Source organism: Zootoca vivipara, chromosome 12 (assembly GCF_963506605.1).
Source record: "Zootoca vivipara chromosome 12, rZooViv1.1, whole genome shotgun sequence".
NCBI classification, from domain to species: Eukaryota; Metazoa; Chordata; class Lepidosauria; order Squamata; family Lacertidae; genus Zootoca; species Zootoca vivipara.
Window position 1 is genome coordinate 36,420,372 of NC_083287.1, and position 26,942 is coordinate 36,447,313.

Genomic DNA, 26,942 nt, shown 5'->3' on the forward strand with positions numbered 1-26,942 from the left:
AGCCTTGCACTGCCCTTTCCCAAGTTCCTTCTCAAGCCCTTTAAAGCACCATCTAGCCATGGATTAAGATCCTGGCTAGTTCCAATCCTGATAACTGGAATTTCCCAGTTTGGCCATAATAGCCAAACTGGGTTAATTAGCTCAGGAAGGTTGAATCGCAGTATTCCAGGAAAAGAGGAGCCAAGAGGCAGCACAGTGATGGAACACATACATACAAGGCTGGTGAAAGTCTTGCCTGAATCACTCCAAAGTTGAAGCCCCACTACCCAAAATGCCCATCTGTACCAAATCCCCCCACAATGAATCCTCATGGGGAACACTGTATTGAGCTGGCTATTGGAGGAGGCACTAGTTGGGGCCTGAGTAATTTCAGGCTTTATAAGTTATTACCACTTTGAATAGGTCTCTGTAATTCTTAGCAAGCCAATGTAGTGCTTTTAGGATCGCTGTTATATTCTCCCATCTTGCTGCCCCAGCTAATGACATGCCAACAGCAAGGGTGTACCCACCACGGGGCAAGTTAGGGCAGCTGCCCTACTCTAGAAGCAGGGCTGGTGGGCAGAGGCGGAGCACAGCCCGGCGGAGCGCGAGTTCGCCATTCCCGCCGCGCCGCACCCTCCCTCCAGCTCCCCGGCGCGCCCACAGGCAAGGCCAAGCACGGCGGGGAACCAGCGAGTGCGGTGCGGTGGGCGGGAACACCGAACTCGCGCTCTGCTGGGCTGGGCTCCGCCTCCGCCCACCAGCCCTGCTTCTAGGGAGGGGCACAGCCCGGCGGAGCGCAAGTTCGCCGTTCCCGCCCGCCGCGCTGCGCCCTCCCTCCAGCTCCCCGTCGCGCCCTCTGGCAAGGCCAAGCGCGGCGGGGAACCAGAGAGCGCGGCGCGGCGGGCAGGAACGCTGAACTCGCGCTCCGCCGGGCTGGGCTCTGCCTCCGCCCACCAGCCCTGCTTCTAGGGAGGGGCACAGCCCGGCGGAGCGCGAGTTCGTCGTTCCCGCCCACTTTGTGGCCCCTCCCCTTCCGTGCCTTGGCCCCTCCCCTTCCCCCCCCCTAGTTTTGATCCTGGGTACGCCCATGGCCAACAGCATTCTAAACTTGCTGTAGCTTCCAGATAGTTTTCATGGGCAGCCCCATGTAATCTCAGTGCAAAGTCATCAGAGCATGAATTACTGATACCTGCTTATCTTGGTTCAGGAACAGCCATAGTTAGTGAACCAACTGGCGCTGGAAATAGGCAATCTTCGACAGTGAGGCCACCTGAGTCTCTAGTGGCAACATCATGTCAAGGAATGTACTCTCCGGTTTCGTTACCGGGAAATGAATGTATACCTATCTCTTGTCAAATCACCAAATAGGCTATATAATTTTGTGGGCCGATATATGCACATATTGCATATGCATAATAACCAAATATTTGCGAGACAAAATGAATATTTGTATGGAAGAATTGCTTTTAAATAAAATAGAAGCAACCCGATCAATATTCAGAAAGTAAATTGCAAACATGTCTGTCTGTTTCACACCATCCAGTGATGCGCTATGCAGTGAAATAATTTATGCAGTGAGATTGTGAAAGTTCCATTTGAAGATAACATAATGAACATGCTTCAATTTCCCCCCTTAAATGACTTGCTTTATTTCCACCAAAGTGCTTGAAAGAAACAAGAATAAATTACAGCGTGTTGTTGTTGAACTATTATCGTGATGCTTTAAGATTTTCTCCACGGTGCATTGAGCTTGAATCACACTGACCCATTTTGAGTTATCGTTAGGTCACTCTGACAAGGAAAACTTGAGATGTGAATCAAAGCATATGCTGTGAGGGAATGAGTCAGTTCAGAGTCCAAAAGGCATTTTTTGTAAGCACATGCCTGAAATAAACTCTGATATATTTACTAAAGAGGAGTTGCATTCCGCTATTGTTTACTCAGAGTATACCTGTTGAAATTAAAAACCTTGGGGACATTTTAGTTTAGAGAAAAGGAGTAAGAGGTGACATGATAGAAGATTATAAAATTCTGCATGGCACAGAGAAAGTGAATAGAAAGAAGTTTTTCTCCCTCTTTAGTAACACTAGAACATGTCGACATCCAACAATGCTGAATGTTGGAAGTTTGGGTACAGATTAAAAAAAATACTTATTAAACTATGGAACTCACACCCACAAGAGGCACCAACTTGGTTGGCTTTAAAAGAGGGTTGGGTGGCCATCTTCTGCCTCCAGTCAGAGGCAGTAATCCTCCTGAATACCAGTTGCTGGAAACCACAGGAGGGCAGAGTGCTCTTGTTCTTCAGTTCTGCTTGCAGGTTTCTCACGGGTATCAGGGGGGCTATTGTGAGAACAGGATGCTGGACTACATGGGCTACTGGCCTGACCCAGCAGGCTTTTCTTACATTTTATGGCCATGGCCAACTTAGGACCAGGACACAGGTGGCGCTGTGGGTTAAACCACAGAGCCTAGGGCTTGCTGATCAGAAGGTCGGCGGTTCGAATCCCTGCCACGGGGTGAGCTTCCGTTGCTTGGTCCCAGCCCCTGCCAACCTAGCAGTTCGAAAGCACGTCAAAGTGCAAGTAGATAAATAGGTACCGCTCCAAGCGGGAAGGTAAATGGCGTTTCCGTGTGCTGCTCTGGTTTGCCAGAAGCGGCTTTGTCATGCTGGCCACATGACCTGGAAGCTGTACACCTGATCCCTCGGCCAATAATGCGAGATGAGCGCCACCACCCCAGAGTCGGTCACGACTGGACCTAATGGTCAGGGGTCCCTTTACCTTTAACTTAGGTCCAGTAATTTCAAGTGGTCTACACTGACTGAGAGTTGATTGAATACAACCTAATGCCTTTTGTATTTAGGATGATATCAGGATTTGCCCCGCTTTTACTGTTTTAAAAGAGGTAATCCATCATGATCAGGCCAGAATCTTGCCAAGGCAACAAATGAAGGACAATATTAGGAATATAATGGATATAATAGAATATTTACAAGTAAGAAATGAAAAACAAGCAGTCTTAATGTAGAGAAAGCAGAGATGCAGAGAAAGCATTTGATAATGTCTCCTGGGATTTTATGTTTAAAGTTTTGGAGTACATGAGCTGTGGAGACACTTTTATAAAAGGAGTCAAGGCAATAATACCGAACAGTCAGCAAAACTGATAGTAAATGATGTGTTGATTGACTGAGAATTGTAAAATAACTAAGGGAATAAGACAAGGCTGCCCATTGTCACCCTTGTTTATATTTAAAAAAGGATTTGCCCCACTTTTGTAGGGCATGCTAGTTACCTGGGAATACATTTTCAAGCTGCTGATCCAACAAAAAGACACAACAGGAATTTTAGATTCAGGACTGCAAGTACTGGGGGTTTCCAACACATGTTAATCCACAATGCCAGGGCTTTGCTCAGCATGGCAAGATGGTTTGAGCACATAACTTTGATCCTGGCCTAACTCACTGACTGACAATTAGCTTTGAGCCCAATTCAAAGTGCTGGTTTTCACCTATAAAGCCTGAAGCTGCTCAGGACTGCAGTACCTCAAGGACCGCCTCTCCCCATATAAACCAACCTGGACTCTGCAGTCATCACCTGAGGCCCTTCTTTGTGTGCCTGCTTCATGAGAGGTCCAGAGGGTAGCAACATGAGAACAGGCCTTTTCGGCGGGTGGTCCCTCTTTGTGGAATGCTCTCCCTAGGGAGGTTTGGCTGGTGCCTTCATTATTTTTAGGCTCCAGGTGAAAAGGTTCCTCTTTGTTTTTGTTTTAACTATTTGTTTGCTTTTTATTTTGTATTTTTATCTTGTGAACAGCCCTGAGACGAAGGGCAGGGTATAAATCTTAACAATAGGCTGCATCCAGCTTGGTAGGTCAGAAGGAGTGCAGACTTACAGTTTGGTCCATGGGGATTCAACAAAACAATGTGCATAAAGAATAGTGGGACAACTAAGATGTTCAACACCATTATTAATATGGGCATCATCCATAAATTCATGGTGATTCTACTTAGCCAGTGTAGTTAATGTTTACCACCAATGATGTATATTATTTAATACCTTGCCACTCTGAAAGCTTGCAATACATAAGAAAAGATAATCTTATGCATAATAAATGGACGGGGTGAAAATGGAATGCTTTAAATATTAACATTTCTGTGTCAGCATTTTGGTAAACATCCTTAAGTTTTATAGGCAGTGAGTTATGAACTAAATAACACAATGAAAATCCTATGATGAAAGAAAGTGAGCAGTTTTGATTTAGAGGAAACAATATTTTAAGCAATTGCACACACAGAGAGGGTTTTTTTTTTATAAAGAAAATATGTAGCATCATTGTTTCACTCAGCCCTTAGGTACCAGAGTATCAATCCTGACCACTTGTGTGCATCTTCATTCACTCATGTATCACCTTTCTGCCAAAGCTCTCAGGGAGGTTTGCAGTGGAAAGCAATGTCTTACAAATTATGATACAAGAGGACGAAGGAACAAGGAGGGATGAGGAAAATAAGGAGAGGTGAAGCCAAATGGCAGTTGATCCCAATGGAGGAAGGCTTTGGCTGGCCCATCACCTCTCCTCAGATTCAGGCAGGTGGCACATCTGTGGATGGAGGCAGTTCTGCATCTGGCATTTATTATCCCAATGGTATAATAGTTCATTTGAGGAGCATTGTTATCACCAAACCCTACATCAGTCACAGATCTAAAGGATATATAATGCCTCTTCACAAAGTTGCAGTATTAATTAAGCTTTGTAATTTGCTGTTGCAAGGCAAGGGGTAGCCACTGGCTTCAATTGCATTAAAGGAGATTGGACAAATTCATAGAGTTGGGGTGACCAGCATGGCACCCATGGGTGCTTGAGTACCTCTTGGGGTGTTCATGGAACATGTTAGTGATTACCCCCTCAAAAATCCACACCGTGTGAAAAAGACGTGTTTTTTCTTGCTGCTCAGTTCCTGTTTGTACTCTCTTGGGCTCTCTGACATTGAAAACACCCCCTTTTAGCATATTCACATTTCATTGGATGCCAGGATTGTGCACCCACCTTCCCTTCTGTTTTCCGCTGAGGGGGCGGGTGATGTTTGGAGGTGTATTTGAACACCCCTCAGTCAAGTTATCTTCTACTCTGCAGGCTAAGCATGTCTGAACAATAGATAAAGCTCTATCTACTGTAAGGCCTATTTAGCAATAGTGGCAGTGGTGATAATATTGCTATAAAGTTATATTTTGTATGGTATGAGGTGCTGCTGAATGGCTACCCTATAATTTACGACGACATTTTCCTCTCCTCTTCGCAACTTTGGACTTGACAGGTACTGCATTGGTTGTCCAGTGGGATCACGTACATCTACAGGATAATTACAATCTGGGCAGTTTCACATTTCAAGCAACACTTCTCAACGATGGGCGTATCATATTTGGCTATAAAGAGGTGAGTTCAAGCACAGAAATGATTTACTAAATTTAAAACCCTGCTCCGTTCAAGCAGCTGAAATATTTAAAAAGCGACAGCCCCAATGCTTTGCCATCTTAAGGCAGAATACTATTGTTCAAAGGATGCTCTTTGCCCATTTAAGAGATTGCTGTAGGGAACAGTCAGGGTCATCCCAGGAGAGAGGGTGGACTAGAGACAAAACCACACAGTGCCTCCCTTGCCTCCCAGTAACATTTTTACACAGACCAAATCTGCCTCCAGAACTAATCCAGGAAATGAAGAAGCTATTGCAGAAAACATTGGGAGGTATGGTGCAGTGGCTAGTGGTTTTAGTGAGGAATTATTCTCCCCACAAGAAAGAAAAAGGAACAAAGAGTGTGCAGAAAATTACTTTGACTGTTAACTGACTATAGAGTACAGATATAATGCCATTTGTTTAAGATTACTTGCAATGGTTTTTTTTTATTTAGCGCAAATAAACATTACTGAGCTAGTTGAATCCTCCTTTTTGAATGCAGCTGAGCCCCCTCCTCCCACACCAACCCTTTCCTGGAGCTGCAGAGGGGCTTCTGGGTATCCATGCAGCCTCTGCCCTGGCACTGGGCGAGTTGACATCGCAATTTGGCGCCAGGCTGATTTCATGATGGAAAGCTTAGAGGAGAGTTTGGATGGTGTTAGAGCAATCTAATGGGTGTAAATAGTACTCTGCTCACAAGGGAGTCCCTCTGTGTGCAATATAGCATCAAAGAAGATTACTGCAGCTTCTTCTAAGAGACGGCATGAGGGAAACCGGCAATCCCATTTTATGGAATAAATATTGTGTACTAACTTGCCCTGGTATTTCACTGCTCACATCCCTAGGCCCTTTAATGTGACAGTTTGGCCGTCTTTTTAGTTAAATATACCGTACTGGCCTGAATATAAGCCTCACTTTTTCCCTCAGATTCCAACTGTGAAAAGTTAAAGTGTGGCTTATATTCTCGACCTTACGGTATGCAGCCAGGAGCACAGGGCAAACAGCACCAGGAGCGCATCAAAACGGTGACCACCCCACACATAGTCCCCCATCCTCTCCCCCAAGGCTGGGAAGGGAGAGAGCAAGGAAGGGGAAAGGCTGCTGGCAACACAGCGCAGCTCCCCACCCCCCCAAAAAGTATGCAGCCAAGAGCAGCAAGGAAGGGAGCGTCTTATATTCGGGTATTTTTTCTTTTCCTCTCTCCAATTTTAAAGGTGCAGCTTATATTCAGGTGCGTCTTATATTTGGGCCAATACGGTAATAGCTCTGTGTGCTCTCCCATACGATTTGGATTTGGTTTGGAGGGTTCAAGCCCCTTACAAGCTTAGCACCCATGGAAATAAGAGGTGAGGTCCTGTGTTGCCCAATGCAAGGTGGTTCTTTTAATGAGATTTGGAAGCAATAAAAACACAAGTGAATGAGAAGATTAAATATTTTATTCTAAACAGCAAGCATTATATACTTTACCAAGTCAGCACTTCGATCTGCCACTGGGAATTTCTCAAGAAGTGGCGAAGGGACCCCTCGGTAGCCTTTGTTTGCACGGCCCTTCGATCAGTCCGCCCACAAGCTTCTCAGAACTATGCCCAAAAACCATCCGATTTATAGATAGCTAACTTGTTAGCCTACGTGCCTTGCCCGACTAGCTAGTGCAGATTATTAATTAACTAGCCCCCTCTTCCAATACGACACATTCCTCCAAACAATGTCTACCATCAAAGAAGGTCAGAAGGTACCCATCACCATCACTTCTTCCTTCCACCAGATGATACATTAAAGGCTGCTCTCAGCCATCAAATAACTTCAAGAACATGTTGTTTGTGAAATAATCTCAGGCTGTGGATTGGCCCTGCCTACCAAGGCTTGTCCTTAAGCTGTTTTAGACCAGAATGACTTCCTTGTCTGTCTGGTACTATGTCTGGGCAGCAAGGTGTTTTTGGCTCTGGTTTGGCTTTGTGTGGGCCTTAGCTGTGACACCTGGTTTAGTCCCTCCAGTTCTGATTCCTCAACTCAGCTCCTGCCTTCTGGGTCCCAGCACTCAGCTGCCCTCTGGCAGTAGCCTCTGGGTCATTCTTGTCACCCTTTGCATTTTCCTCACTCCTGCTTTGCTCATGGGACTTTCCTACTATCAATTGCTCTTCTCAGTCGGCAGCCCTTGCCAGAACAGCAGCATGACCCAATGGTGTAGACTGGGCGCTTTGATCTTGTTTCCTCTGCAACACCTATGGTTCACAGTAAAGTTTCTCAGGAGGCAGACGTGAGCACTGTGTATATTCTGGGGGACACAAATGAGCAGTTAAATGGGGGCAGGCCGTTGCAGGCCAACCAAAGTTTGTAACAAACCATAGTTGGTTTGATCCTGACTTCACTATGGTTTCTACAAACAGCTGTTTATTGTTCTTGGATAAAATGGAAACAGTGGCCTGTACGAAATATTGTTAAGCATGATTAACTATTGTGCCGCTGGAGGTGAAATTCCTGGACGATGCACAAGGCGAACCACAGTTGAAAACATTTGCATAGAATGTTTTCATGAATCAAGTATGATATTGGGCCAATCGCTGCCTCTCAGCCTAACCTACCTCACAGGGTTGTTGTGAGAATAAATGGGGAGCGGGAGAACCACTTTGAGCTTCTTGGAGGAAAGGTAGGATATAAACCTAATGGTAAATAAATAAAACCAGGTTCAAACCATATCCTAGTTTGTTAACTAGCAAAGTTTTGCGTATCCAGATGAAACAATAAACTGTTTTGTTACAAACTGTGACCAGAAGGTTTAAACCTGGTCCCATTTTGTGCAAAGAACAGAGGAAGAAGGGGAACACATGAGCCCAAAGTTCATGAAAGCATGTTGTGATGCTTGAATGTCACTTTCGTCTCTTAGCAGATAAATCATCATGGGATCCAGCCATTTCTAGCTACTTTCCAGCATCACATACCTTTGTTCATGTAGCCGAAGAAACTCTTCACACTCTATCCCAGGACTATTTTCTGTTTCCTTCCTCGCCCACAGTGCATTCTGTACAGGCAGCAAATGGTTATAACTTCTGTAATGGCTCCTTCGTGATTATATGACTGGAGGCTCATTACTGCCTAAATGAGCAGGCAAGAATTGTCGCCTTAGGAAGATTCAGAAAAAAAAATACACCAAATAATGTAGAGATATTTCAGTGGTGGTTTATTATGTGTGGAAGACTTGCAGTACTGAACATTAGCACTACTTACAAGCATTATTTTGTTCCCGCTTATGCAAAGATTAAATGATTGCTTTCTGCAATAGACAGCACAGCTCTTTAAAACAAAACTATTCTTACCGGTAGATTCACTATATTAGTCCACTTCCCTCCCTCTCTTAGCCAAAATGGGTTATCACTTTTAGTGCTTACAAAAGTTAACAGAATTTCTATGAAATATTCAGTAATAAAAACTGATTTCATTTCCCAATGTAATATAGTTTCTGTGTGGCTCTGTGTGCAGAATTGTATTAGGTGTTAGCAAAACAGCATTAAAAGGAGCCTGTTTACACAATAAGCAAGCTAAACTGTTTGAGGAAAAAATATTCATTGTACTTCAAGGTTTTGCGAGTTTCTTCCCTGCAGTGAATTGACAATGAAGCCTATAATTGGCAGGCGCAAAGTAAATTTACTTTCTCCTCGTTGATTACTGAAAGGTAGGCTAGAAATTGTAATTGCTAAAGTACTTATGAGGGATTGATTAACAAGTCCATCAAAACTGAAGTACTAAACCAGAGCCAAATCTCATAGTACACTTCAGTATTATTTTCATCAGCTCCCATCCAGCTGTCCCTTTCATTAAAAGGAAAAATAAAAGGCTTAACAGTGCTGTACAGAGAACCTAGATACTGTGAAGACAATTCAGGGTTGTGCTGGTGAGTTGAAATGCCATTACAGGTTGACATCACTGGGCTCCTGCCCTATTGGTGGGGGTTCAGATGCAACAGACTGGATTCCTCTGGCTGTTTAGCATTTGATTCTATCAATTAAATTGTAGGGTACAGGTAGAAGAGAACATTTTATATATCAGTATGCATATGGCATTTGTTTGTTTATTTTTGTCTTGCAGATTCCTGTCTCAGTGACACAGATCAGTTCAACCAATCACCCTGTGAAGGTGGGCCTATCAGATGCCTTTGTGGTTGTCCACAGGATCCAGCAAATTCCCAGTATGTTCTTTTAATGCATGCTAATGAATGTGGCGTAAGCCTGTGTGTGTGTGTGTGTGTGTGTGTGTGTGTGTGTGTGTGTGTGTAGGGGATGGGATGTGTGAGTGGAAAACAAATTTAAAGAGATCGAAAATATGTTTTAACTAAACAGAAAACAAAGTGCTTATGAAGTCTCAGTTTGTTAATTTAAATATAATTTCATTTTGGTTTACAACTCCCACAGTTGTTCATTGCTTCATTGTTTGTCTTGAGCCGATAAAGCCAAATGTGGATGTTAGCCGAAAGGGGGAGGTAGTATAATTCTGTATTCCACAGGATACTCCTTCATGTTTTCCAGTATAGTAATTGTATGGTTTTGGTTTTGTTGTTGTTTCTTATTTTGCCATCATCCTTCACCATTGATCATACTAGCTGAGGCTGATGGGGCTGCAACAACTAGATGGCTACCACTGGAATAGATTTGCTTTAAAGACAATTCCATACATTGTTTTCACTGTCTTGGAATTTCCCATGGGCAGTTTCTTCATTCTTTGAAGGGAGATTAAGGAGCCTATACCCGGCTAGTCACATAAATTTGTTGAAATTAACTAATCCCAGCTGCTCACGTAATTGTAACTGTTCAGATGTACAGATTTCCCTTTCATTAAGACAGCACAGTTTAGAGCAAATATAGGATACCTTCATTAAAAACCAAGGAATACATCTCACTGTGTGTTAATAATACTTTGGTACCATCATCTTTGCTTTGGCTCTCCGGTTTAGCTTTCAAAGTTAAAATTAGTATTCACTCTTCCTTTTGTTTGGCAAACTAATGATTACAGACCATCCCTTTCCAGCGTCCTTGCTGCGTATCACAGCACAGACCGTTAGAATCAACACTGTGATGGCACTTCTATGCTTAGCACTGTCATGGCCCTGATGTGTCAACCTGGGGTAGGAGGGTATGCCTTGCCTAATGAATGATATCCCTTTCTAGAAACCTGTTTCTAGAAGGTCTTATGTGTTGCAGAGGGACCTTGAACAGAGGCACAGGAGGCAGTCCCACAACTTCAGGATTTGGAAACAAAAGTACTAGCAGCTATTTGAGAATTCTCCTTTGTAAAGGGTGGGGATCCCACTTCCTATTTTAAAAAATTGTTTCTTTTGGCTCCTTTGGTATGTAATATTCAAGAAAAGGCTCATTCATAGCTGTCTTTGCAAAGCAGATACATATTTTTGAAACGGCAGGCAATATACCACTCTCCTGACAAAATAAATCAAGTTGGGCCACAGAGAGCCTATGTCAGCTTTTCCTTAAGTGTGCATGTTCTTGCATTCTTGTCTTTTCAAAGACGCTAAACGGGCCATAAATCAACCCAGTCAATTATTGCAAAAGGGAGATGGGAGAAAGTTTTCCTTAGCCTGTTTGATGGTTCTGTGGGACTATTTGTTTCTTGCAGGAGGCTTAGAGATATATAAGCATTGTTCTATATCTCCGTATACCTAAATATATAAAGGACTGAATCCCAGGCTGTGCAAGAAAGAAAATCACAAGCTCAAAAATTTACAATCAGATAAAAAGCAACAGATAAAAACACAGGAGAAACCTTAACATTTTGATGTATATTGTCAGAGGTTCTTGCGGCTACTCTTGAGTAACGATGCTCCACACCTCCTTGTCTTTAAGGTGTCTTTATTGTGCATATTATTTACAGTGCAAAGATTCTGGAAAACATGTCTGCTTAGTCCGAGTCAGAACCTCGCAATGGCTTCTTTCTGTTTCGCGCTCAACATAACAGCTTGGGAACCCCAAAGCGCCTCCAGTGGCCAATCCCGTCATTTCCTTCCCAGCTGCTTCCTTCTCTACTCAGTGTTGAGGCTCTCGGATGCTGTCAGAGCCTCTCTCCTCCCTCTCTACTTCCTGATTCCTGTAATCTGATCCATTACTAGACTTGCTGCTCTACGAAGAGCTCGACCTGATGAGGGGGGGCTGTTCCCTATAAGCCATCCCCCTTACATATATAAAAGCCATAGAACCTTACTTCTTCATATAAACACTAGGAGCCTACAGAAGCCCAAACAAACAAATGGTGCCAAAATGATAATAATGAAAAGCATAAACGCCATATGTGATTCAAAGGGAGGGCATTCTACGGATAGGGCATCACCACAGAGAATGGGTCTATCTCTTTATTAGCATGCCTGTGCCCTAAAATTAGCAGGAGAGGCCCTACCAGTCCTCCACTCCTGCATCTGCCATACCCATTTTCTGCCACTTTCCCCATCCCAAGACCATTCACACAACTCTCTATCTTTATTGAAAATAATTATTGGGATGAGGCATAGCAAAAACATGTACTGGCACAGAGATTGCTGTGATTCTACCGGTATTGCAGATATAGCATAGAATTGGTTGGTTGGATGGATGGATGGATGGATGGAAATAGTTGCACAACAGATGTACACAAATTCATAAATTACCAAAAGAATTTTCGGACCAGTACATAATTATTCACAGTCCGATTAATAATAATTGGCCTGAAGCCCAGATATAGAGTAGATAAAAGACAGTTTGCCCTGTGGTAACTCATTGAGCGATGACAACCATCACAAGGAGAATAAAGCTGCAATTCCATACACACTTACCTGGGACTAAGTCCCATTGGGCTTATTTGGATATTTCTGAATAGACATGGATAGAATTTCTCTAATATCAAGCCACAAGGCATGGAAATTTTACTGTAACTCAGCAACCACTAACACTGGACAGGGGTGGGGTAGGGTGGAACTCACTGGGCAATGTGGCCACAGGTACCACCACTGTTTTCAGCATTGGGGATTGAACCATTTTAAAAGGCCTTTAAGTGTCCTTAAATTTGTATTTGTTGCACTCTGTCAAAAACTCATGTGGGCTATGATAGATGGGGAATTTTTATAACAGAGATCCTTGGGGCACAGGGCATATTCACACTGGCATATAAATTAACCTGCAAAAGGTGCCTGATAGTAATCTCTAAAAAAAATCTTCACTGTCAAGACAGTCATTTTCTGCAGGAGCACTGCCACTGACTAAACTTAAGTTGGGACCATGGATCCCCACCTGTTAGATTTCACTGAATGCATTCAAGGGGGGGATGGATTTCACACTTCTCCTGCCTTTAATAGTGCAATAAAAAAATTCCTTCAGTAGCACCTTAAAGACCAACTAAGTTTTTATTTTGGTATGAGCTTTCGTGTGCATGCACACTTCTTCTTCTTTTAATAGTGCAGATTGTGTGAACAAAGGGCCAGTGAAGGTGTGCTAAGGGGTAATTAATCTGTGCTAAGTGATCTTGAGCATAGACAGTATAAATATTGATCTAACCTACAGGATTTTCCCATAGATGGCTAAACATTGAGACAGTTTATCGCCTCGGTTGTAAGAAAGAATCAATTCAAATGATTGTCTTAGAAATAAATCATTCACTCGTATAGTTATCCTCTTAAAATTGAGATAGATAGGAATATAACAAACTTTTAATCTCTTTGATAGTAACTCACAGAAATCAATGACTCTGGATTCAGTGCAGTCATTGGTTTCTCCTACAAAACTCAACATAAGACATTCAGTGATGAGTGTCACTCAGAAATCTTTAAATGTATGGTATAGCCATATAACAAAAAATTTGACCCAATGCATCCCCCTGGGATCTGAGTGAAGAAAACTAGATACACTGTGAACACACACTAATATACCTGAGCAGAGCTTTGGAAAACTCAAAGAGGAGTACAGGAAAGGAGGTCCAATGGGTGGTTCTGGAGGAATAGATCTTAAGGATTGGAGCCTAAAATAGATTAAGTAACAAAAGTCTCCCATCTTGTTCAACCCTCTTCAACTACCTGTAACGCCCCCCCCCCTCCAAAAACCTCTGAAGGGTGTGACGTTTAATGAAAAATGTTGGAACGGGGTGGCACAGAAGCTGCTGGGGGTAAGGAGGCAGCAGGAAGCGTTCTTCCTATGAACTTCCTTAAGTTAAGCAACTTCCCTGTTTCCTGTCCCATATTGTTCAGGAGGACTGCTGGATCTCCAGAGAGGCTTTCTGGGGGCAGAGGGAAGGAGGGTACAGGATAGATTTCTTCTGTGAAGTTCAACTTACCTTAAAAACCAAGACCAACTGGGAGAAGTTCTCTACTCCTCCTGCAACCCATCCAACATTGCTCAAGAGGTTTTCGTATGTGAAAGGGGAAGAAGCTGCATAAAACTTTGAACGTCCTTAACACAGGTCAGATTGAGGGCAGCTCTTCCCTCTCCCTGTAACCCTTTCCACATTGTTCAGGTGGGTCCCCAACCTTCCAGCTACAGTTTATGGGAATGCGGGAAATAGGAAGGGAGAGGACACTTTCCTTCCATGAACTTCCTTCAGTTAACCTGTAGATATAAGAAAGAGGGCTTGGTAGCACATTCCTCATTTGTGCTGTGACCTTGCCTTCTCAATTTAGGTGTCAGGCATTGAAAGCAGTGACTGTAGTGCAGGTTCAAGTCCTTCAGTCTTGTCCTTCCTGACTCTCTAGCTTCCTAATCCTCCCTCTATGGTTTCTTCTTCTTCATTCGCTGACTGGAGAAAGTTGCAGAGTGCCAACTCAGTCAAGATCCTGAGACGCGAGCACTGTCTAGCCCAGCACCTAGTTTGCATTCCCTTTGTTTGGCTTCTCCAGGCAGAAAAGGAGAAGGTAGCAGTATTGGGCAAGTGACAGAGAGGCAAAGTGGGGGAGAGGGAAGGTTAAAGGATGTGGATCTGCTTTGCCATGTCAGTTGGAAATATGAGTTTGTAGTGAGTCCCCTTTTTGCAATACATCTGTGTCTCCTGGATCCTGGCCTCTGAGGTGATGTGCCAGTCCCTGGTTCCAGTAGGATGCTCACAGTAATCGCTACACTGTAAGATTTATTGCACCATATTTGTAATCATAGAATCATAGAATCATAGAGTTGGAAGAGACCACAAGGGCCATCCAGTCCAACCCCCTGCCAAGCAGGAAACACCATCAAAGCATTCCTGACAGATGGCTGTCAAGCCTCTGCTTAAAGACCTCCAAAGAAGGAGACTCCACCACACTCCTTGGCAGCAAATTCCACTGCCGAACAGCTCTTACTGTCAGGAAGTTCTTCCTAATGTTTAGGTGGAATTTTCTTTCTTGTAGTTTGAATCCGTTGCTCCGTGTCCACTTCTCTGGAGCAGCAGAAAACAACCTTTCTCCCTCCTCTATATGACATCCTTTTATATATTTGAACATGGTTATCATATCACCCCTTAACCTTCTCTTCTCCAGGCTAAACATACCCAGCTCCCTAAGCCGTTCCTCATAAGGCATCGTTTCCAGGCCTTTGACCATTTTGGTTGCCCTCTTCTGGACACGTTCCAGCTTATCAGTATCCTTCTTGAACTGTGGTGCCCAGAACTGGACACAGTACTCCAGGTGAGGTCTGACCAGGGCAGAATACAGTGGTACTATTACTTCCCTTGATCTAGATGCTATACTCCTATTGATGCAGCCCAGAATTGCATTGGCTTTTTTAGCTGCTGCATCACACTGCTGACTCATGTCAAGTTTGTGGTCTACCAAGACTCCTAGATCCTTTTCACATGTACTGCTCTCAAGCCAGGTGTCTCCCATCCTGTATTTGTGCCTTTCATTTTTTTTTGCCCAAGTGTAGTACTTTACATTTCTCCTTGTTAAAATTCATCTTGTTTGCTTTGGCCCAGTTGTCTAATCTGTTAAGGTCATTCTGAAGTGTGATCCTGTCCTCTGGGGTGTTAGCCACCCCTCCCAATTTGGTGTCATCTGCAAACTTGCTCAGGATGCCCTCAAGCCCATCATCCAAGTCATTGATAAAGATGTTGAACAAGACTGGGCCCAAGACAGAACCCTGTGGCACCCCACTAGTCACTACTCTCCAGGATGAGGAGGAGCCATTGATGAGCACCCTTTGGGTTCGGTCAGTAAGCCAGTTACAAATCCACTGAATGGTAGCATTGTCTAGCCCACATTTTACCAGCTTCTTTACAAGAATATCATGGGGCACCTTGTCAAAGGCCTTGCTGAAATCAAGATAGGCTACATCCACAGCGTTCCCTTCATCTACCAGGCTTGTAATTCTGTCAAAAAATGAGATCAGATTAGTCTGACATGACTTATTTTTCAGGAACCCATGCTGACTTTTAGTGATCACAGAGTTTCTTTCTAGGTGCTCACAGACTGTTTGCTTAATGATCTGCTCTAGAATCTTTCCTGGTATTGATGTCAGGCTGACTGGGCGGTAATTGTTTGGGTCCTCTCTTTTCCCCTTTTTGAAAATAGGGACAACATTTGCCCTCCTCCAGTCTGCTGGAACTTCGCCTGTTCTCCAGGAATTTTCAAAGATTATTGCCAGTGGTTCTGAAATCACCTCTGCCAGTTCTTTTAATACTCTTGGATGTAGTTCATCTGGCCCTGGAGACTTGAATACATCTAAACTAGCCAAGTATTCTTGTACTACCTCCTTACTTATTCTGGGCTGTGTTTCCCCTGCTGAATCATCTGCTCCATATTCTTCAGGTCGGGCATTGTTTTCTTTCTTGGAGAAGACTGAGGCAAAGAAGGCATTGAGGAGTTCTGCCCTTTCTCTGTCCCCTGTTTGCATTTCACCATCTTCTCCTCTGAGTGACCCCACTGTTTCCTTGTTTTTCCTTTTGCTACGGACATACCCATAAAAGCCCTTTTTGTTGCTTTTAGCCTCTCTAGCGAGCCTGAGTTCATTCTGTGCTTTAGCTTTTCTGACTTTGTCTCTACACGTGCTGGCTATATGTTTGAATTCCTCTCTGGAGATTTCCCCCCTTTTCCATTTTTTGTACATATCCCTTTTAAATCTTAACTCAGTCAAAAGTTCTTTAGATAGCCAGCCTGGCTTCTTTAGGCACCTTCCATGTTTCCGTCTCATTGGTATTGCCTGAAGTAATGCTCGGCCTCAAGTCCATTTTCTCCTCCTCAAGTGTTCATCCGTTAAGAAAGCAGCTTTTAATATTGTGTCTGATGAGGGGTTGTGGGGAATTGGTTCAGAATACAAAAGATGGTTCTAGTCAGGCTCCTTTTTAGCTCTTGACTTCTTTGAATACTCTGTTTGGGTCTCAGAGCCTCAGCGGGGCCCAGCAGTGCTGATGCCTGCTCTTGAGCCACATTCATGCCACACATTTAAAATGCTACGATACCACTCCAAACAAAATTCTTCCTCCAAAGAATTCTGAGGGTTGTAGTTTGTTAAGGGCGCCAACCTATGATTCTGAGTTCTCTGTGCCTATGATTCTGAGTTCTCTGTGAAGAGGTTATTGATGGTTATTATTAGTGAAACTGACAAGCAAAAATGCATTATATCAGGAAAAAGTCCTTTGGGCAAAAATGTGTGTATTTGGCAAAACTGAATGCAAACCTGTATATTAGGAGAAAGTCACAGTAAAATGCTGGTCAATAGCCATGATGCCTTTTTAAAATGCAAACTGATACAGAAATATGGAAAGTGAATTTAAGATTAGAAAAAGGAGAAGCTGAAATGGACACATTCACTCCTCCCAAATTCCTGTATATGTCTACTCGGAAGCGTTGTTGTTGTTTAGTCGTTTAGTCGTGTCCGACTCTTCGTGACCCCATGAACCATAGCACGCCAGGCACTCCTCCCGCAGTTTGGTCAAACTCATGTTCGTAGCTTCGAGAACACTGTCCAACCATCTCGTCCTGTGTCGTCCCCTTCTCCTCCTTCTTACTCGGAAGTAAGTCCTGTTAATTTCAGTGGGGCTTCTTCTCAGATAAGTTGGCATAGGATTTCAGCCTTGCACTATTAGAGCCAGACACCTTAGCAGTTCAGCTGTGGGCATTTTTCTTTCTTTTCCCTTCTGATGAGAGGTGTTGCCGCAAAGGCCTAATAGCTTCCTACAATCCCTTTCTCACACTGTTCCTGAGGAGCACATTCAGAATTTGCCAGCTTATGCCAAGCCAGTGTGCCCTGAGTTAACCTTTGCTAATGACGGAACACTGAAAAGTTCAGCTGAAGTGCCAATACCATCATTTTTATTTAGGTATTCATTGGCTTGCTTTTTTGGACTGAAGGACCCGACTTCTTTGGGGGAAACAAATTAAAGCCGCTGGCGCTGGCAGGAGTTCATTTCAAACACATCCCCGCAATGCTCTGCCTTGGCAGGTGCATCATAGGGGCAAGCCACTGTGGGAGAATAAATCTTCCCCGCTTGGCAACAAAGGTTCTCAGATCCATCCCAAATTAGCTTAGCCTCGGCACACATGTTCTAGCCCAATGCATTTGGAGTGCCAGACAGGTATCAGACCTTCCAGGATAGATATCTAGCCCAGAATCTTCCTAGTAATTCATTCAGACTGGCTGGGTGGCAGTAATTTATTCACTTAATAGGATGTTACATTCACATCTGAGGGAAAGAGAGAGAGGGGGGGGGAGAGAGGCCTTTCATCAAGAGGGTTTGAAAGAATTGGCCCTAAACTAAATAACACGCTGATTTAATTGGCAATGGTGGTGCTCAGCAATGATAAGAAGTTAAGTAGAATAATTTGTGGATTTGTTTCTGTGCCACATCCTGCCAGTATGTGCCTATGAAACAAGATAAGAACAAAAGCACCTTCCACTGTGCTCTGGGTATAGGGAGCCTTGCCAATATATAACAGGAATTACTGCTGCTAAACAGGCAGCACTGGCTGCTTTGTTGAACTCACTGGGTTGTAGCCACGCTAAGACAGGGTCCCGTCAACTAAAGGAGTGCCCCTTGTGTGACTGGAATACTTCATTTCTCCTCCCCGGCTTGACCCTAAAGTCCGTTCTAGAGGTTCCCCCGGCCCTCCAGACCAGATTGGGGGGGCACAGGACGGGGGGTGGTGGAATCCTGCTACGCTAATGGTAATCCTTACATTGACACGACAGATTAGTAGAATACCATTCACTGCTCCATCTTGCTTGCAGGTAAGTGAGGAATCATATCTGCTTATTGATTTTCACTGTTATCCTCTGAGAAACTCAGAGCAATGGCCGTGGCTTTGCCACTTTTTGAAATCGTCATTTTTATCATCACAACAATGCTGTGAGGTAGACTGTTTTTCTGCAAATGTCTGTTTGGGGTTTCAACACCCCAGTGGAAGTAAGTTGGAAGTATGAGACCTCAAGATGGGGAAAATGGAAGAGGAAGGTTCCTCTTTCATAGCTCTAAAAAAGAAGGTCCCAAATGGTCACATGTCAAGAACCCCCTAATCACCTGGCCCAGTGGTACAACACCCGCTTCATATGCAGAAGGTCCCAGGCTGACTTTCCAGGAGAGCCAGCCCCCCGCCTGAAACCCTGGAGAGCTACTGCTGGTCAGTTCAGGCAATACTGACCTTAATGGACTCAGGCCAGATCCGCACCGTACATTTAAATCACATTTCCACCCCACACACAGAATACTGGGAACTATAGTTTTGTTGGGATTCCTATACACTGGCGAGCTACGCAGCTTGAGCCAGGCTAGTGATGTTATTGGGTCTGTTCCCAGGAGAAAGGAAGTCCTTATCTCCTTATGCTCACATGATGTTTTCCACTGTACTCTGTATACTTTCTCTTTTGGCTATGCAAAATGCCAGACACTACGCTGCATCTCTCTATAATAAAGTACTTAGACACTACCAGTACTTATTGATTCCTGTGTGTTGTTCTTCAAGCTGAAGGCAATCACAATGTGCTCTGGCTTCTGTTAGCTGTGTGGGGCAGACTCACATCTGGGGGCCCCCGGGTACGGAATGCTAACAAGTTTCCCCCTCATCAACCCCCAGTGCCATTAAACAAACTATAGTTCCCAGAATTCTTTGGAGGAAAGTCATGTGCTTTAAATGTGTGTTACATGCAGGGTGTGGGCCTGCCTTCTGTCTGAGGCTGTACTTCTTAACATGCCCTATTTTTCATCTGCTCCCGCCAAGATATTGGGAAAGTGAAAAGAAAATGCGGAGAAGCCGGAGGAAGAGGAAGCCTTCCTCTTTGGGAGATAGATTAATCCTTTTCAGGATTATAAGGATTCTGCTTATCAGCTCCTTTTGGGATATGAGAGAAGCACTGTCCTTTGATCAAAATCCTTTTCCAGGAGGGTGGGTCTTTGTTTTGATCCCTTTGTCTCCCTCAGTGAGAAAGGGGTCAATGATGTTGATCTGGATTTCTTGATCCTGCAGATTGGTTGATTCTGTCTTTCCGGTTCATTATCCAACTAAGTGTTGCTTCTTCGTGCTGGGCTTCTCTGTGAGATCTAATAATCCATTTCTGCTCCGATTCTGCTCTCTTGTCCAGTTCTGGTTGATGCTCAGTGTGGTATGGAGGCCCCACCATTAATTACCCTTCTCCTACCTCCTGCATTATAATCACCCATTCATCTGGCCTGCCTATAAATTGTGCCTTCTCTCCCTCACTCCTCCCCCATGAATATGAATTTAATTGCATTCAGTAGAAGTTTGTAAGAACTCGGAAGTCCAGAGTAAAAGGTCATCATAGTTTCTCAGTGTTACAGTATGAAAATGCAAGCTTGTCTTGTAGTCATGAAGGTAATACAGGCCTGAACATGATTGTAATAATAAAATAATGAATAGGAAAGCTAGAATTAGATGCTAATTTTTTTATCATCTTTTTGCTTATAAGTAATATTTGCAGAAGCCTTTCAAAGCAATCAATTCATGGCTTGGCAATTAACATTCTGCCTTGAGGAGAAATTCTGGCATCGGTTTTATACCAGCTGAAACTATAATCCTGTCCAAAATTACTTCTGAGATAATGTGGGATGATACAATGAAAACATGTTGATGCGTGATTTTTTTCCTGGCCTCCATTTCAAACTTTTCAGTGAACTCTCCCAAGTTTCAGAGAAAGTTTTGCATCACAAAGGAGGACGTTGTAAACAAAACTGAGTGATAAACTGCTATTATAATTATTTTGAGGATTTTTTTTATCCCACTTGTCTGTCAGCAGTAATCAAATTGGCTTACAAGTTGGCTTACAAACGACATGTCTGAAATAACTGGATGAAATAGCAGCACACAAACAAAAGAAATGCACTAGGATAATTGAAATAAATCATATTATACTCAGCAACAAAATGCCTGTGAAAACAATTGAGTCTTGACTGCCCTGCAAAAAAATCATCCAACAATCATCAAAAATCATCCAGAGCCAGCTGGATAAGACCTGCTATATTCTGGGCACCATGACAGAGAAGACTGCTTACCATTTTTGGTGGCAAGCAGCAGTTGTGACTCAGCACGCCCACAGGCAAGCCGGAGCAGGGCAAAAACTTCCTGCTCAGCTGGCTGGCAACGTCATCAGGCTCAGCCAGCTGCTGGGAGTGGCAAGACACTTCGTCACTTTGAATTTGAATTGGCCAATCATGGCCAGGTTGCTGGGCAGAATTTTGGGGACAGACCTGGGTCAAGTCTGTCTTCACTCAGGTCCACCGCCAAACCATTTAAACTGGCTGAGGTTGCTTCCTGCAGCGCAATCAGCAACAGACACTTTCAACTTCTGAATTTAAAGTTGTTGTTTCCTTCATGGTAGATGTCCGTAGAAGAACGATATATGAGTACCACAGAGTGGAGCTTCAGATGTCAAAGGTTACCAATCTGTCAGCTGTTGAGATGATTCCTCTACCCAGTAAGTACAGACCAACAAGCACATGATATATGTCGTTCTTAAAGACAGTCTATTGGTTTTAAAGTTCTTTAGAGACATCTTCCCTCTTGGCGCGTGATGGCCTGGCTCACATGTCACTTTAAACTATAGTTAACTATGGCTTAAAGCTGAATGTACAGCAAGTTGACACACACAGGGGAAATTGCTGCTTCTCTGCTCCTGTTAACTGCCATGCTACTAGGAGCTAAACCTCTTTGATTCTCATTCACTCCTGCTGTGCTGGGAGCTAGGCCATGGTTTGGCTTACTGTTACATCCGCATCCGAGCTCATGGTTTGTCTCCTCAAACAAACCATGAGTGAGTAGTAAACCAAAAAGAAATCTTCGTTACAGCTCATGGCTGTTTGGAGAGCAACAAACCATAAGCCTGACAGTAAGCCAAACTGTGGCTTAGCTCCCAGTAGCACAACACATAGGGTTGCCAGACTCAATAGAGGACAGGACTTCTGTGCCTTTAATTGCCCTGCTCTCTTTTGAGTCTGGAAAGCTTAAAGAGAAACCAGCAGACCCTTTGCTTGGAAATTAAACAAAGGGTCTGCTGGTTTCTCTTTAAGCTTTCCAGACTCAAAAGAGAGCTGGGCAATTAAAGGCACAGAAGTCCTGTCCTCTATTGAGTCTGGCAACCCTAACAACACGGCAGGAGTGGCGGAAGATTAAGCAGCCACGATTTTCTTCCTGTTCATCCACACACTGTAGCATTATTGTTTTGTTGCATTTGTACTTTTCAATATTCCTTCCTTTGTTTATTGCATATTTATTTTAAATAAGGAAAATATGAATACATGAGAGAGACATCAGAGCACACACCAGAACAAAAGAAAATGTGAAGAACTACATTTCAAAGGGCCGACATACCTAACCGACATACCTCTCTAGATAATAGCCAGTATATCCCAACATCCAATATCCGGCAATTGTATATTGATCACCAAGTGATCATGGATGCATAGTAAGCATTATCCTTTAAGGGTGTTGCATGCTTGCCCTGCAAAGGAAGTAGTGACAAGCGCTTATTTTGTATCTCATCCACACACACACTTTAAAGAAAGCTTGGAATGTAAATTGCTAGACAAACCATCAGTAGAAACTGGAGCCGGCTCCCATCCCCCTCTTAATCCAATTATAGCTCTTACACAGTTTCCTACCCCAGCTTATTACGTCTATATGACAAAAACATTAGCTATACGCCGTGAAATGTAAGACCTCAAAAGGAAAGAGACATAAAGAAATAATTGAATGCTTTCATGGAAAAGGCGAATTTAGGAGCTGGGCAAGAAATGAAGATTTGCAGAAATGGTAGTATACTTACAAAGAGGATTAAAATTGAATCTCAAAGATCAATATTTCATAGGTGGTGCCTATTTCCATAGTGTGTCATAGTAGCCTGTTTCTAATGACAGATGGTTGGAACCCACTTATTCACCAATTATTTTAAGGAGACTACATTATTTCAATCCCTAGAAAACTATTGGTGGTAGGAAATATTTGCAGGGTGAAGTTTTTATCTGCCTGGGTCTTTTCTTGTTGCAGCCTGCCTCCAGTTTAACAGCTGTGGGCCATGTGTCACGGCTCAGATTGGCTTCAACTGCAGCTGGTGCAATAAACTCCAAAGGTAAGAAAAGCTACTTAATTCTGGCCTTTGCTATACAATGGCACTGATAATGAATCCATTTTTCTCTTGCCCTATATAATGCATAGGGATTCTTTTAATTGGGCTGATTTATTTCCTACTGACAACTGAAGTGATGGTTTTGACCTTTCAATTTGCGATATATAAAGTAAAAAGGTTCCTTCCTCAGAATCACTGTAGGACCAGCCGGCGTACTCCATGCTGGGGAGAAGGTTCATTCAGTAAGCATTGATCTCCAGGGCAATGTACCCTTTACCCTGGGGCTTCTAAACCATGGTTTAGAAGACCAGGAACATGTTGCCAAGTCTAAAGAGAAAATAGACTGGAGCAGCCTTAAAGGTCCTTGGACTTTTCTTAATATTCAGGGCATTTCCAGATGGGCCACATTTTTGCTTGAGTTAAATTGTTGCACAGTTGTTGCAAGAAATTGAAAACCTATCCTTTAGCTAGGTCCTCTCTCTTTGCTGATCTGCCTACATATTTTGTTGCGGGGGGGGGGGGGTGTGCATTCCTGCTTAGTGTGCTTTTTCTGATAGTAACTGCTGTGTGAAATGCGGTTCATTGAGGTCTGTGACTAACTGACAGGTGTATGCTGTTGAGGGGCACCACAACTCTGGTTCCTGCCCCCTGCTCTACCTTATCTGCACCATGTTGTGCCTCTATCTCATTTCCATTTTCTTTTTTCAAGGGAGCTTACTCCCAGGAAACTATGCACAGGATTGTATTCATTCATGCTTACCCTAATAAACTGAGCAGTATGCTATGAATTGCTGCTCTTGGGTGGGCGGGCCCATGTGTATATGCATATCTATGTTACATAATGGCTCAACACTGTTGCCTACATATTTTGACTCTCTTTGAGAGTGTCCCTATGCCTATCCTTGGGGGAGGGCTGTGGTGATTGTCATGATGAGCTCCTGCACTTCAAAATTTACCACTGGGTGAAATCTTTGAAGAAAGGCTGTCACAGACTCCCCTCCACAAACAATTCATCATGTGGGAACAATATATTGTCCCACTCTTACAGAATCAAACACTAGTAAAGTCGTACCTCTACTTATGTATCCCTCTGGATATGTAAGCTTCGGGTTGCGAATGCGCCAAACCCAGAAGTGTATACTTCTGGGTTTCGCCATGCGCGCATGCACAGAAGCGCCCTATCTCGCTGCACATGTGTGCAGAAGTGGCGCCCCCAGATACGGACTTTTCAGGTTGCGGGTGGACCCCTGGAACAAATTAAGTTCATATCCAAAGGGTCCACTGTATACTGCTAACAATAGACTTGTTCATATGTTTTACAGAAATGGGTACAAGTGTTTGTGTAAAAGAGTCTACACTTGGTAGTTTCTGCAGCTCAGGTGTTGGGTACACAGACTGTAAATTTGTGAATGTTACATGTGAGTAACTGCACATGTGTACACTACAACTACTTCTGTAGACAGGTATACAGATTGTACACTCATTTGGGTCATTGGGAAAGACGGACGTGGAATGTTTCACTTTTTCATCCCATATGGCAGCAGTAGGGACAATTTCTAAGTCACAAAATAGCTGTAATATAAAGAGCGCAATCATTCTACACAGTCTTAGCTTTTAAAACGTCCTCCAGCTGCTGACCTTGGTTAGCTTGAATGAATTCAACAGAAACTCCTGTTATGCAAGCCTGGCTGTATAAGTGCTTCGTTTTTGCTTTAGGTTTTGTTGTGCTTTTAGCCCAAGAAATTAGATTCAGAAATTCTCGTTTGTTAGTGAAAGAAAAATGAACAAAGAAAATAAGACTTTTAGCTCTTCTGGGGCTTGCAGAGATCTAATGAGGGTCTGGGAGAGAACAGACAAAGGATCACTGACATTAAAAGGTTGCATATGTTCTTGGAATTCTGAGTGTTTCTTCTTGGGATGAGTTGTGTCATTCAATTTTCCCCTTTGAGATCAGTTAATTAATTTGTCAATTATTTTTGGCAACAGTTATTTGACATATACATATTATACCTAAATAAAATGTCTTCATAGAGGAAGATTATGACACAGAGCCAAACAGACCTGCATGTAACAAAAGCACTGTATTAGGCTTCCCCCATCACTTTTGAAATCTAAATTACCCCATGTCCTGACTGTGTTATAGTGGGTGCTCCTGATGCATGCAATGGTTCCCTCCCCCCCCCATTTTGCAGCATTCTCACAAATTCATTGACATCATAATGCCACGGCATATTCCAATGTAATCCCTATTCATGCTTTATGAAGAAAATCCACTAAATCAAACAAAAGCACAGTTGCCAATTAGCTGTTTTTGGATATCCCAATGACCTGTTACCAAATTTAGCCCTTTCCTGGAAGCACTCTGTGCACATATCCCCATAAACCAAACTGTTTACCATGTGTGTAGCAATAGCTTCCTTACAAGCCTAATCCTTGTTATCAGAACCTGAGTTTGCATGATTTGGGTTGGTCAGCAAAGGAAGTTCAAAACATGCTAAGATTTTGTAAGATGTAGCCATCTTTGTTAATGTTGTAGCTTCTGGTCCATATGTACTCAGGCACACAGTTCTGTCCTTTCCAGCGCAGTTCCCAATGTAGCTTCTCCTTCCAGTGCCCAAGAGCGCAGATGTCTGAAATAATCTGTGAGCATTTGGGGAAGGATCCAGGTTTCCCTAGAGAGGGTCAACAGCTTGGATCCTGAGTTCCCATGAGCTCTCAGGATGCTTCCTCTGCAGGGGTGTCCAACAGGTCAATCGGGATTGGCCGGTCGATACCCGGGAGGTTCTAGTCAATCGCTGTTGATCGCGGGCTCCTTTTCCTTTGCTTTTGCCTAAGAGCACCTGGCCTCACCCCTTCTCCCCTTGCTGCATTTTCTCCTTTTCTCTTGAACGGAAGACGGAGTTTTAGCTGTGAGGCAGACTGCTTCCATAGAGGATATTTTGTTGAGCGGATAATCTCCCCCTAAAATTTTGCCAGCCCCCCCCAAAGGGAACCTCACTAAAACGGAGCATTTCCTCCCCTCTAAAAAAAGCTCAACAACTTTGACCTGAACCCCAATAAAACGGGGGTAGATCACTTCCAGTTTTTAACTCTGTGAGTAGATCACAATCTCCTGGAAGTTGACCCTGCTCTAGAGGAGGGGTGAGGAACCTTTTTGGCCCAGCAGGCCCGATCCTTATCTCCCCACCTGGCTATCGTTGGAACTGTTGATCACTTGTAGAGCAAATGGCTAGAGGACCTCACAAGTAGACCCCTAAAATTCTAGATCCCAACCTCTTCTCCCACATCCCCACAATGCATTATGCAATGGTTTGGTGATTATCATTTCTGATTTGATCTGAAAACTAGCTAGAAAGAATTCACTAGACCCCCATCCTGTCAATGCTTTCCCTACTGCCACGTTGACTGATAAAGGGAAGAACTGGCAGTGATGTTGGGATGTATGTGTCTCTGTGGCAGCAGGTGGGGGGGAGATGTTTTGCTTTTTAAAAACAGATAAAATCCCACAAAATTATCTCCTGTGTTTTTAGAGCCTGCTGTGTGTTGTAAATGATTCCCTTGGTAAAGTATGTCATTGTCCCATTGCTTCCAATAAAGAAAAGTGTGCCAGGGTGGGGTGGGGTGGCCTACTCACAAATCCCTATGGGGAAGAACGGAAATGCCTCTAAATTGATTACTGCTGCTTCATTGCATTTGTCCATTTCCTCATTCACAGTATTACTGCTTTTATGAACTGCAATTTCCATCAAATAACATAGTCTTGGAGTTTTAGCTCCTGTTGTGGAAAAATGGTACCTTTCACATCAAAATAGAACATTTATTTGAAAACCAACGAGCCCTTTCCAACATCACAAATTAGTGTTTAGCATCAAACCAGCATGGGGTGGGGGCAGTTTGGTGGCAATTTGTGATGTTACGTTGTATTAGAATAAAATAAAAACCAGCATAGCTGCTCATCTGAGTTTAGACCAGGACCTGAGTTCATTCTGGGAAGATCAGGAGTCTAAGAG

At 43.5% G+C, this 26,942-nt stretch overlaps 1 protein-coding gene across 1 annotated transcript in view; it reads left to right on the top strand.

Annotated features, from left to right (window-relative positions):
* PLXDC2 (plexin domain containing 2) overlaps window positions 1-26,942 on the top strand; it is a 234,891-nt gene that overhangs the window by 177,177 nt on the left and 30,772 nt on the right. Inside the window, exons 6-9 of the mRNA XM_035130307.2 lie at window positions 5,297-5,415; window positions 9,518-9,617; window positions 21,190-21,285; window positions 22,854-22,935. Of these exons, the coding sequence (XP_034986198.2) occupies window positions 5,297-5,415; window positions 9,518-9,617; window positions 21,190-21,285; window positions 22,854-22,935 (397 nt within the window). The remainder of the gene's footprint in view (window positions 1-5,296; window positions 5,416-9,517; window positions 9,618-21,189; window positions 21,286-22,853; window positions 22,936-26,942) is intronic.